The 13786-nt window shown below is 41.0% G+C and overlaps 3 protein-coding genes across 3 annotated transcripts; all 3 read left to right on the top strand.

Annotated features, from left to right (window-relative positions):
* The first annotated feature begins 1517 nt into the window (after positions 1-1517).
* LOC121053509 (eggshell protein 1-like) lies at positions 1518-4881 on the top strand. The gene is made up of 5 exons (XM_040520607.1): positions 1518-1524; positions 3901-4048; positions 4436-4548; positions 4630-4710; positions 4859-4881. Exons 1-5 carry the CDS (start codon positions 1518-1520, stop codon positions 4879-4881), a joined length of 372 nt encoding a protein of 123 aa, XP_040376541.1.
* Positions 4882-6154: 1273 nt separating this feature from the next.
* On the top strand, positions 6155-7172 carry LOC107303648. The gene is made up of 3 exons (XM_015833710.1): positions 6155-6188; positions 6467-6751; positions 6831-7172. The coding sequence occupies exons 2-3, from the start codon at positions 6501-6503 to the stop codon at positions 7024-7026; spliced, it is 447 nt and encodes a 148-aa protein (XP_015689196.1). The 5' UTR covers positions 6155-6188; positions 6467-6500; the 3' UTR covers positions 7027-7172.
* Positions 7173-8467: 1295 nt separating this feature from the next.
* LOC102715088 lies at positions 8468-13044 on the top strand. Its single transcript, XM_006647225.3, has 4 exons — positions 8468-8569; positions 9714-10743; positions 11233-12097; positions 12291-13044. The coding sequence occupies exons 2-3, from the start codon at positions 9772-9774 to the stop codon at positions 12088-12090; spliced, it is 1830 nt and encodes a 609-aa protein (XP_006647288.1). The 5' UTR covers positions 8468-8569; positions 9714-9771; the 3' UTR covers positions 12091-12097; positions 12291-13044.
* Positions 13045-13786: the final 742 nt, after the last annotated feature.

Here is a 13786-nt window from a genome sequence, read left to right as displayed (position 1 = left end):
ATTATTTTTAATGTATTATTTTATTATTTTAGGCAGTGAAAAACTTAGGGCGTGACAATCTAACAGGTCCTATGAATCCCATCATCATCATCACCCCAGGTCATTATGACCAATCGATGATGCCAGTCTAAGTTAACGATCACCTTTTGTCTACCTTCGCTAACCGATGTGGATCACCGGTTAGAGGTCTAACTACATGACTAAAAGGCTTCTAGCTCCATCTCTACGTCGGGTGCAGGGCGCATGAAGGGTTGAAAGAGTCCCTCCCTCATTGGCCTCTAACCCTTTGATAGAGGAGGATCGTGTATATTAAGGATGTGTTTGGATGGAGGGATAGACTCGGATAGAATATGACCGTCCAAATTTTAGAGATGTTTGGATGAAGGACAACGCTGAAATATGGCTAACACGTAGGAAATATTTCATCAGATGCTGCCTCGATGCATCCGGCCGATTTCACCGGATTGGGCGGCCCAGGGACCGCACGCACTCGCGCCCGCTTGCCCTCACCTCCTCCCCATCCTTCTCTCTCTTCTCACCGGTGCACTGCCAAAAGCGGTAGGGATCGGCGGCACGGTCGACGAGTCCCGGTGGCGCGGCGGTGACTCTCGACGGCTCCCGGCGGTGCGGACGGTGGGGCTTCCAGGCGGCGGGGCTCCCGGTGGCGCGGGCGGCGGGGCTCCAGGCAGCGCGGGGGTGCGGGGCTCCCGGCAGCGCGGCCGACGACTCCGGGCTACGCAGGCGGCGGGGCTCCCGGCGGCGCGACTGACGATTTCTGGCGGCACGGGCGGTGGGACTTCCAGGCGGCGCGGGCGAGGGACTTCTTCCAGGTCGATGACTCCCAGCACCCAAATCAAGCAGAGCATGATTACTATTGTGTAAATGAGCAATCAGACATTTTGTTAGTCGTGTTCGATGGGATAATCTTCTCTGTGTTTTCTTGGGAGGGAAAAATGAGATATCACTCGCCTTTTTGTCAATGTTTGAAGCAGTTGCAGTTTAATTCGTGTTCAAACTATGTGTGATGGTATTCGGTAGATGGTAATAGGCTTGTGTTAGCCTACTTTTGTATCTAAATCCTACTTTTGTATCTAAACCAAAACCAATCACTTTGATGAATGTAATGGCTGATGGTAAAAGAACGTTGATGAGCAACTTGTTTAATTTTTTTCCATACATTTGATTATTTGTAATGCAATTATCCATTTTTGCCAAGTATACCATATAGGAGATATTCTCACCATTTCCATTCAAAAGGGGATGACAATACTTATCCATCCTACCGCTCATCATATTCACATTTGTCCCTCCAACCAAATAAAAATTTTGCTCATCCTATCTAACCAACTAAACAAAAAATTGGATGATTATATCTCTGAAAAAATGGATAGCCCAATCCCATTCATCCTTGACCACCGTCCAAACACACCTTAAGTGGCTCCCTAAAGATACAAGATATAGCTCAAAGGCTCTTCTAGCAACACATTCTCCCAACTAAACACTAGGTTGTTATGGAAATGGCGGGTATCTAAGTTTTTGAGTATGGGTGGTCCAACTTACATAACATTTTTAAATATCACAAATAAAACATGCAATATACAATAAAAGTACAAAATTGATCAAAAGTGTATCTTCAATATATTAATAAATGATATTTTTATTCTCATTTTTTTTCCTCTTGAAATGAGCTATTTTTGTTTTTGTTATATCTATATATGTGCTTAAGCTATGATTTTTTGGTGGCCCGAGGACCATCCTCTAGATTCACCAGTGCTTTGCCGTAACCCCTTGGCACTACAAGAGGAGGACCAGGCATGGTAGGGGGGAGATCAAAACTGGATTAGACTCTACTGACTCATACACTTTCAACTTGTATTCCACCCAAAAACATAATAACACACACGGGAGTAGAGCGTTACGCTTCATACAGTCTGAACATGTATAATCGCTTTGTCTTAGCATTTCCTCGGATTTTCACATTGTCAAATGCCTAACTTAAATTCTAGATTTCTTCCGCACTCCCTGGGCCTAACAAAAAAGGGGTTTACTTATTCCCTGATTAAGGAGTACACACTCTTATAGACTATTCTCTTTCATCTAGAGTTTAGTTCGTGAGATTAGAGATGAATACACATTGGATACATTGTGTAAACACTTTGATGCAATAAAGATTATCTTCATACGACAGGAAGTGTGATAATCCCTCACTCTTTTAATTTTATTGCTGTAGTTTTATTTGGTTTTTTATTTTAGCTTGATTTATTTGATTTTTCAAATCCATGCTAGAACAATAGGAAAGAGTTATCTTTTACTATTCTATTTTGGGCCAATTTAGATGGTAACATCACAAAAATCACAGTTATTGACATGTGGGTCATATGTTCATTCTCACATACGATGGTATTTCACACCTCATGTATCTCTGCAATGGTATTTTCTAAATTTACTCCTTTATTTTTTGGTAGATTTGGGAAGCGTGCGCGCTGAAAACGAGAGAAATAAGTTAACTTATCTAGGTGGGCGAACGCGGCCTAGGCAAGATAAGTAGAAATAACATATTACATTTTTAATAGCAGAGATGGCATTTTGCTGCTTATTTTCCAAACTGTTTATACGCTCGACAGTCCATACACCCCATCATTTACATATTCTTGATGGCTTCTCCAACAGTGTGGAATTATAGGCTCTAGGCAATGAAAAACCAAACTCATTTTTCCATGTCAAGAAATAACCTCAACGTATTTTTTTCTACAGTCCACACTCTCCTTTTTTTTATTCCTTGGTACCCCATCTTTTCACTTATAGTTATGTTTAGTAGCCAAAATTTAAATTGTTAACCTTAAATTTTGGCTACATTTATGTCCCATCTTCCCATGCAGGTTAATTGAGGAGCTACGTTCCTCGAGCCTCCCAAGCCACCTTGCCAATGGCACTCGCCTACTATGACCCTGCTAGGGATGAAGTGAGTCAAAAAGAGGGAGTCACGGCTCAAGATGAAAGGAGAGAGGGTGGTTGTGGGAAGGAGAAGAAAAGCTATAGTCGCTAGTTCCGTCGACGGGATTAAGAGGACGAGCGATGCTTGAATAGAGAGACTTGAGTAAGGGGGAAACAAATCTCTTTCCATCACGATTCAGATTTAACCACACTTTTCATTTACTAGTCCTTGAGGCTCATATAAAATGGTTACAAAGTGAATCATAGCTCAGCCGATGTGGTCGTTGCAGTGAAACTCGCTCATTCGAGTATAAGTTATAGACTTGATATTATTTATGAGTAATTATTTTTTTCGTGGTAGACAATGCACCTGTCAATAAATAGTGAGATAAGTTTCTCATAGGTACTCAAAACCATATAGGTGCATGCAGGGGCGGGTTTGCAGCACACCCTCTCCTAAAAAAAAAATCAACCGATGGGTTCTACTCGAGATACCAATGACAACTTATTCCTAATAAAAGAGAAAATCTAAAAATGCCACTGACAAATGTCTAAGTCTAATAAATGTCATTGACGAATGCGAGTTTTAAGAAATGTCATCGTACAAACGAATTTGTCAGAGAAATACCACTGCTGAAGGTTTCCGTCCATTTTTTGCCGTAAATGCATTGTTCATACTATGAGAATTCTACATTGTTCATACTATGAGAAAATTCGATCCATAGCACAGAAGAGAAAGCAGTACCAAAAAATAGCAAATAACTTTTCTGATTTCAGCGAGAAGCACATACCACCATTTTCCCTTCATCTCGTAGCACTTCCGTCGCATTCATCCATCTAGTGAAGTGTTTTGCTGTTAGTCAAGAGATAGAAAGACCAAATTGCCCTTATTCTATATGTATAGCACTGGTTGGGCTCAACCCACTCATTTTCTCTTGTGTTGATTTTGCTGCTTGAGCCAAACAGAAAGGGGGAAAGGCGACGCCGGCGGCGGCGGCGGGGGTGACAGCGGCGACAACGGTGGCAGTGGCGACTGCAGCGGCGGGGGCAACGAGCAGAGGGGAGACGACGATTATTGGCATAAGATGGTTGGTCCAGATGATATCCCTATTTGGTAAGATTGTTGTATAGCAAATCACATTGTTCTTTGAAATAGGGGCTAGGAATGTGTGCTAACTATAGGAATCAATCTTGTTGTGGCAGGGTTGATCCCTTTTTGGCATATCGGCTATGCATTTCTATGCAATCCTATACTCGAAAGGGTGATGTCGAAGTGATTTGCGATGGGAAGGAATGGGACATAGTTGTTGATGGAGATAAATTCAATTTGATTGCGCTTACTGATGAGATTAAAAGAACATTATGTATGGGGAACCAATCAGAAAGCTAGCATGTTATATCTTGATAGTACAGGACAATACGTTCCACTGACTAGTGATGCTGCGTTGAGAAGTCTGGTAGATTCAAATTATCTATTACGCGAAATTAGTGTTTTTGTTAGGGTGGAGGATATTGTTGAGGTTGCTGATGCTGATGGCAATGTCAATGGCAATGGTGGTGATGGCCCTGGTGCTGATCGCAATGGTGCTGATGGGGATGGCAATGTAGTTGCAGGTGAGAAGGGGATGCAACAAAAAGGATGTAGTAAATGGCAAGCTATGTTTTGGGATGATACTCCTATGAGTAATCCTGAAGGTCCCGAAGATGAACCAATTGGGGTGAATGAAGGACACTTGTATGGAGTTGTAGATCTTGAATCTCAAAAGGAGGGGACTGGTGGAAAAAAGACAGATAAAGAGGGGTCAATTGGGAATGAGATAGCTACTCAAGATGTTCCAAATGATTTTGACCCACAACATGTCCTTGAAGAGGAAGTACTTGTTGATGAGGTTGGCAATGTTGTGCCCTTATTTGTGCACAACAGGGAGAATCCTACATTTGTTGTAGGTGCAACATTTCCAAATGGAGAGGCTTTTAAACTTGCAATGAGACAATATGCAATAAAAGATGAATTTGAGGTTGATGTTAGCCATAGTAATAGGTCTAGGTATATTGCAAAGTGTGCTAAAATAAAAGACTGCAAATGGAGGATATATGCAAGGAAAGAGACCAGATCTAGTGTTTGGAAGGTTATTTAACTCTTTTTCTTTGTTACTACATATCAATTTTTGATCTTTTTATTATAATATTGGAATCTCATCCTACTTTTGTTATTCACTGCAGATTAGTTGCTTAAGTGGGGTTCATACTTGTGCTACTACAAGCAAGCTGAGCGGAAAGATGGGATCCTCAGGATGGATTGCAGATAGGGCTAAGGATATAATGCTCACAGAGCCTAATATTGGCCCCAAGGCACTTCAAGATAGGTTGGAGAAGATGTATAATGTAACTCTCAGGTATGGCAGAACTTAGGAGGCCTCCAAAAGGCAAAGGATGACATCCATGGATCATGGGAGGCTACCTTGCTACCTTTCAGCTCCTGTGGAGTTTTAAGGCTGAGGTAGAAAGATCAATGCTAGGTAGCATTGTTGACATTGATGTCAATGCAATGGGAGGAAAGATTTTTTTTAGGAGATTATTTGTTGCTTTAAAACCCTGCATTGATGGATTTCTACTAGGATGCAGACCATATCTAGGTTGTGATTCTAGTTTTCTGAATGGAAAATATACTGGGCAAATAGCAACAACGGTTGGAGTTGATGGTCACAATTGGCTTTTCCCAGTGGCATATGCAATTTTTGACAAGGAAAACTATGATAATTGGGAATGGTTCATGCAAAGGTTGAAACAAGCAGTTGGTACTCCAAATGGATCGGTCATACATACCGATGCATGCAAGGGATTGCAAACAACAATTAGTGATGTTTTTGGACAAATAGTGGAATATAAGGAATGTTTTTGACATCTCATGTTGAACTTCAGTAAAAAATTCAGAGGTGAAGTATTTGATTCCAACATGTGGCCTGCAGCATGGACCTTTTCACTGTACAAATACCAAGAGTACATGGATCAGATTAAAGAAGCATGCCCTGCTACTTATGAGTAACTAAAAGTCCACCATCCACATGCATGGATAAGAAGTAAGTTCTCAGAAGCATGCAAGATTGAGTATGCGTGTAATAATCTTGCAGAATCATTCAATGCATGGATAAATGATATAAAAGGTTTACCTATTATTGACCTAGTAAATAAGCTCAGACAAATGATAATGAAGCAGATGTCAAGGAGAAAAAGAGTTGCAGAAGGCTTAACAGGTAAAATTCTTCCTAGTGTTGTTAGAGCTCTCAATGCCAAGAGTAGAGGACTGAACAATGATATTGCAAGAAGTGGTCTCACTGATGCAGAAGTGATAGTTTTTGATATGAAAACCAAAAAACACAACGCTTATGGTGTTTTTTTTAGAAAAGTGGGAATGCACTTGTCGACAGTGGCAAATTTCTGGCAAACCATGCACACATGCAATTGCTTTCATTTGTTCTATTAGAGGAGCTAGCTTGGAAGATTATGTTGGGGAATTCTTTTCTGTTGATAGGTTTAAGTTAGCATATGCAAGTTCCATTGTACCCATGTCAGACAAGAGCCAATGGCCAAGAGTTGACATAGGGTTCAAAATGTTGCCACCAAAGCTTGGAAGATCAGCAGGAAGACCTCAGAAAAATCGTGTGCCAAATAGTGCTGAAGGCAAAGGAAAAGGCAAGCAGAAAAGATGCTCAAGATGTAAAGGATTTGGCCATCAAGCTAGAACTTGCAAGGAACCTGAGTGGGTAGACCTATCTGATCCTGCTTCTGCTCCAGCACCCCCCAAAAGAAAGAAAAGGTCTACTTTTTCTGCTTTTGATCATGCTTCTGCTCTGCATTTTTTTTGTATTCGTAACAATTTTTTTGTTCTCTTTCAGGAAGACCAAACCTGCAGTGGTAGTTGTCTCCAAGCCCCAAACAAGGTCTAACTCCAAGTGTGCTGCCTCATCTTCTTCCCAGCCACTGCCTACATCCACTTCACATCCTGCTGGAGTAATTTCTACATCTCAGCCACCTACAAGGACAACTCCTCCCAGGCTAGCAAAGACAAAGGCAAAGGCAACTGGTGTTTAGCCTAAATGAACCAAAATGGACATGTAATATGTATCTCTCCAGATAAATGTGTAAACTCCTTAACTTCTATGTCCTGTGTCTGAAATATTCTTCTGTGAAACTCTATGAACTGCTATGTCCTTGTTTCTGAGAAAAATCTTATATATCCTTATGTGTGTGAACCTGTTATATCCTGTTTTAGTGAAAATTCAAGATATTGTGGCCAAATTCTTACAAAAATTCATACTTCTAACAAAAGTGAAGATATCATGACAAAATTCTGAGATCATTACAATAATTATCATGACATAATCTCCGTTACTTCAATTTCATAAATATACAAAAGTACTAACTTGTCACATACATCAAAGCTCACGACTAACTTCCAGATTACTTAACTACCACATACAACAGAGCTCACACAAAGCCCTTTGCCACCACAACAACAATCATACCTAAAAGTACAGCACCAAAAAGAACAATGCCAAATGCTGCGATCTTCAAATAGATTGCTTGTTGCTTCACTTCAGACCTCATCATCAGTACAACCTCTAACAACTTCTTCTTTGAACCTAGGTTTCCATCTTCATCCTCTTCAGAACTATCTCCCTTGATTTTATCCCTACCAACATCTCCATTGAGTAATCCATGGTCAATAAGGTACTTTTGGTAGCATTATTCTCAATACCAAAAATCACATGGGGCATTCCTCTACAAATTTGACCCATTCATCACCTTATTAGGAACAATACAGATGCAAACAACAAAAAAAACACACATTTTTAGCTTACTCTGTGCGGTTTGAGCACTTGTAGTACACTCGATTTGGGTTCCTCTTGCTGCGGGACACATACCGAATAATTTTCTCTCCACAATTCGGACAGTGCACCAGTGGCAACAATGAGGAGGGGGTAAAACGAATCTGACCAGCATAAGAGGATGATGCATGACGAGGCTGGTGGAGCATGGATCCGTCAACATGTGATTCATGAAGAGTTGAGCCAGCCGAAGCCGCCATGGGCAATAAGAACTAGGGTTAGGGTTTGGTGAAGAGAAAGTGAAGAGAATGAACGGGAGAGAGAGGAAATGGAGAATAAGGGAGAAGAGATACAAAAAAGAGATAAAGGGTAAACGAGTCCTATGACATTTTTCTCCATTCTGATCTAACGCTGTTACCTCGTAATGCGACAGAAGTGCTACGAGATGAAGGGAAAATGGTGGTGTGTGCTTCTCGCCGAAATGAGAAAAGTTATGTGCTATTTTTTTTACTGCTTTCTTTTCCATGCTAGGGATGGAATTTTCGCTTTAAAAAAGTGCTTACCACTTGGAACGTTGGGGGTTGTAGAGAGCCCGCCTTGTGGGCTCAAATCAAATGTGTGTGGTGTGGCCCCCACCGACCGAGCACTGGCCCACACCACATCAGGCCGTGATTGTCCCCCGCAGGATCGGCACCGCCAGCGAAGGCAGCAGCAACCCCACCCCGCGTCTTCTCCGGCGAGGCGACTCGCGAGCGCTCCTCGCAGGGTCGGGAGCCGCCGGAGCCCTCCTCTCCTCCCTCGTCTCGGTGAGCCTGCCTCCTCCGCCTCTTCTTCCGCATTGCCCGCGCCCCCTCCGTCTCCGCCTCCTCCCTCACTCCCCTAGGGTTTCGGTTTCGCCCTTCGCGTCGCGTCGCGGTCAGCCCCCTATGCGTCAGGGCACCAGGATCGGCAAATCTGCCATTTTATCCTCCTGTTCTTGTTGAGCTGTGGCTTCAGTGGTGTTTTTTTTCCCCATCTCCGGTTCTGAATTTCTTAACATTTTCGTTGGGTGTTTGCTATGCTCTACCAAAAGTAGACAGCTAATCTGAGGTTTTAAGCTACTCCTTTTTAATGCTTAATTAATAGGATTTGAATTTATCTCAACCTGTCACAGCCTTTTCCCATTTAATTTCTTCGCATGCTTTCTTGTCTCAACCAATCACGACAATTCCCCACTCAACCTTAATCCCTAACAGGAAAAAAAAAGATTTTGAGACGGAGGAAGTAGTTAATACACATCCTTCCAAAAATATTTTTTTTTCAGCAAGCCATTGCCTTGGTGTGTAGTGAAACTAGTGATTACCACCACCTCCCAGTTTCTGCGTGTGAGAACAAGAAAGGAACTTTTTAAATGCCTACCGCTATTTGCCCGTGCTCATAGAAAGAACATATTATCAGGAGTAAATCGCCTACCAAAACCCACAATTTTTGGATCATGTTTTGTTTCTCATTTTCCGTATTCCTGATATCAACAAACCAATCGAGTGAAATCAATCACTGTTTATATCAATTCAGTTTTTAGAAATGCATTAGCTGAGAATTTCAAGCTGGTTCGAAATTTCCGAAACTGAACTAATGTTCACTTATAATGATAGATGCATATAACTTCAACACAAACGTGAGCATTAGGAATAAGTTGGTACTAGGACCTGTTCATTGACTCTATTCATTGGTTAAACACCATGTAAATTAGCGTAGTCAGCTTTTCAGATACCAAACCTGGTTTAAGTTGCATATAGATGAGAAGAGAGATGCTTTACTGAAAATGCCATAGTAGCTCATTTATCTTTAACTTTTTCCCAATTCTTGATCATGCATCTAGTTTATCCAGTATTACAGTTTCTTTGATCTATCCAATGAATGAATGGGGAAAACATTGTTCAGTTTACTCATATCTCTGTTGTCACACAGATTGGAGTATGATATTAAGTATCTGAATAAAAGAATCTGGTAAAATCATTTTCGTCTCATGATGGAGAAGGCACAATCTGATTGCCCTTACCCTGGATGTTTCTTCTGTGTTATGAAAGAGGCGAATCCTAGTAAACGAAGAGCAAGTGTACTGAAGTTTTTTAGGGAACTTCCTTCTCAGGACGATGATGGTCAAGTTCTCCCTATTAGTGGTCTTTGGAACACTGCAATGGCCCATCCAAATGACCCTGAATTCATCAACTTGGGGATATTTGAGTGCATGTCAGCTCTTATATGGAAGGGACTGAAAAACAGGCGTTGGCTTTCTCATGATCAGAATATTTACATCCCGTATTACGCAGCTCACATAATTGGGTCCTATACAATGAATATGGAGGAGTTTGCAGAACGTGCTGTTCGTGCTGGTGTAATACCTCCACTGGTTGAACTCTTGCGAGGCAGGCTGACTTGGGTGGAGCAAAGGGTTGCTGTTAGAGCTTTGGGGCATTTGGCTACATATCCCAGTACATTTCCTGCAGTTGCTGATCATGGGGAAGTACTTGAACTTGCCATTCAACTTGCTTCAAGTTCTCTAGAGATTGTGTATTCTCACTTTTACCAGTTTGTGGACCGAAGACTTGGCTACCACTGTGATCTTCTCACACGGGGCATGGGTGGTGTGGAAATGGAATCCCGCAAAGCTGAGGAGTGGGCAAGCCAACTTCAATGCTGGTCTTTGCAACTCATTAACTGCTTTGCATTTAAGTCTGAGTTCCTCCATGATATTTGCAAGGCTGATTTTCTAGTCAAGTTACCTGGAATGTGGGGTGGACTTGTAAATGAGAACTCTCCTGCTGGTGTTGGTTTGCTAAGAACTATCTGCCAGAGCAAGCTTGGCCGAGGCCATGTTGCTAATATTCCAGGTGTTGTTGAAGCTTTGTGCAACATTGCTCGTTCTTCAGATGACTGGCAATACATGGCTGTTGATTGTTTATTTTGGTTGGTGCAGGATTCGAATACATGTCATAAGGTATTTAGTTTCTTAAATATGTCACATGCATCGCTTAAAGGGAATCTACATCATGGCCAATTAGTTTATTTATGTGTCTTGTGTTAATAACTTGGGGTCTATTCAGAATTCAAATGTTTCAGATTATGAGTCTTTTTAACTGGGGTTGCTTGAGACCTAATACAGTAGACTACAAAAACTATATGCAGCTATTAGAAAGCTTTAAGCAAACTACACCAGATATATTTGACGCTGATGTTAAATTTTAGTTTCTGGCAGTGGAGGTATACACACTCTGTTTTAACTGGAATAGTTAAGTGGATTGTTTCAATGAGATCTGTGTGGTTTCTTTTTTTCTTTTTTCTTAAAGTGGTCCTTCTGTGTTTAGTTGTTGGCTAGAGAAATTTATATTTTGGCTGCTACTGCAGTCTGAATGCAAGCAACACTGATCTGTTAACTTTAATCACTCTTTAGTATAGTTAATCACTCTTTTTGTTTCCCTTGGTACAGGTAATAGATAGAGTTGCCTCAACATTGATAGATTTAGCAGATATTTCAATGCTCGGTGACTATAAAAAACTTGGTGACACTATTGTCACAATGCTCCAAGAATGTATGCAACAACATGCAAATTCACGGAATTCAATTAGTACTCACACCAAAGAACAAATTGATGAACTCTTGAGTTCCAAGCAGAGTTTGAAATTGGAAAAGAATATGCCAAAGGGGGATCTTCATATAAAACAAGCAGCAGCATTGGTTGTAAAGTTGGAAGGAAATTCACTTTTCTCTTCAGGAAACATAGCAGGAGCTGCAGCAAAGTACTCTGAAGCACTTGCTCTGTGTCCGATGAAGTCTAAGAAAGAAAGAGTGGTGCTTTATAGTAACCGAGCTCAATGCTATCTTCTCCTGCAACAGCCATTGGCTGCCATAAGTGATGCTACCCGTGCATTGTGCCTTCATAGTCCTTTGAATCGCCATGCCAAAAGCTTGTGGAGAAGAGCTCAAGCATATGATATGCTTGGTTTAGCGAAAGAGAGCTTGTTGGATGCAATTCTTTTTATAAATGAATGCTCTCAGTCGAATGATCCTGACCTGTCATTAAAGCAAAATAAAGTTCCTGATTATGCTGAGCGTTTGGTGAAGAAGCAGATGCGTGCCGCTTGGTTATTCAGGGAAGCAGCTTTGAAACATGGGGGAATCCATTGCGAGGGAGAAGCTAGTGATGCTTTTGGTCAAGAGGCTGATGATTCTGAGTGGGAAACAGCTAGTGAGAGTGATGCTGAGAATGATGCAACGGGAGAGGCAGATGATGAAACTGAATGGAAAAAGGATGGCCACCAGGAAAATTTGTACGAGAAGAGCTGAGAACCAGGTACATACATTATGTGTCTTGCTAATTTGTTTGCAAGAAGAAACATGACGATTCCTGGAAGTGATTTTGGTGCTTGTAATGCAATGTCTTGCTTAGAATGAAATATTCCTTAGCAATTTAGGAGGTAACATTTCCATTTTGCTATGTGCAAATCAGTTGTCACTGAGATGCCTTTGATTTCATTATTCTCCAGGTTTCCTTGCTTTTCAGGACGATTGTTTGCATTGGTTATGTTAGTAGAAACAATGGAACTGCCTGCTTGTCTTCTGTACGACTAAAGCAAAGTTGTTAACTGGGTGGAGCCAGCTCGCTGAACGCCCAAAAGGACAGCTTTCAAAATTGACAAATATGGTGCCACTATATTGATCCTATTGGGAAGGAGGCTGGATTTTTCATTGCCCTGATCAACTCATCGCCATATTGAATTTGTCTGAGTTGTGCCTGTGATCCGTTCATTGTTTTCTACTGGGGGGTAGTTTCAAGTTTGGTGTTGTAAAATATGTTTCACCGATTTTTCAGCTTTTGAATGGACAGAACTGCACCTTGTTTTTCTTTCTTTCTTTCTTGATGTGTGAAGTTTGGCCAAGAGGCAAACACCCTGGCACTGTTCTTTATGTTGCATGTGTTGAATGTACATTTTCTTCAGGATGGACGCAATACTTCCATATTATCTCTGTACTGGTTGAGGATAAACTGGTTTCTAGCATTGGTAACATTTGGCTGAGAAAGATATTGCTATCTGCTCAGGGATTCATTTTCTTTACCATTATAGCAGTGATATTATTGTTACTGACATATGAGCCTGTAGAAAAATGAGACTTATATATCAGTGATTGTAATAACAGTGACATGGTAGCAGAGTGTCTCAGTCCATCTACTCAATGGCTGGGTGCTCAGAAAGCCATCTGAGATCCTTGTGTCTGGGTTAAACCTCGACAACTTTTCTTTTTTGACAATAAATCATAAATACTTGAAAAGATCCCAACTTATTGAAGCGTCTTACATTCTAAATATGAGCACCAAGCTTTTGCTTTTTGCAAGCTAACCATTTAAAAATTTAGCAGTGAAAGTTTAAATATTGTTGGTCAATGATGCCATGTGTAAAACAATGAAGTATTGTTTTTTTTTGTGCAAATGGTTAATGAGCAGGCAACACTCTATAGGTGATTGTTTGGCTTTTTCAGGCAAACGACATATTCATGAATGAAAAATAATTTATAAATAAAATTTTTATATATGTATCTTACCGATCTAAAAGAAGTATGGAAAATAAACTTCCGTTAAAATGCCATAAAAGCAACTTTAAATTTAAAGTTGAAAATTTAAATTTTGGCTTACAAGTAGAAACAGAAGTAAAAAGACATGTATTTTGGGTTGGTTGTTGGGGAGGGGAGGGGGGACAGAGAGAGTAAACCACGAGAGAATTTCTAGAGCATATTTGTCAAAAAAAAATGGTACTATTTGGACAAATCGCATCACAGTAACATTCAGATGATCTATGTCAAGGGCGTCCATGCCCAAGACAGCGGGTCCTCGGCTACGGAGCTCGTAGCCTTGTCGGGTAAAGGCGTCGGGGTTGTTGCCCGGCTGCTCAACGGTGAATGTGAGATTAGGAAGAAGAGGAAGGGGCTTAGGGTAGAAATTATTGCTTGATCCAAAAAGTGCTGATTACATGGATTATATAGGCAT

Source organism: Oryza brachyantha, chromosome 2 (genome assembly GCF_000231095.2).
Source record: "Oryza brachyantha chromosome 2, ObraRS2, whole genome shotgun sequence".
Taxonomy (NCBI): Eukaryota; Viridiplantae; Streptophyta; class Magnoliopsida; order Poales; family Poaceae; genus Oryza; species Oryza brachyantha.
Note: the sequence above shows the minus strand (reverse complement) of the source record. Positions and strands in the feature narration are given on the sequence as shown.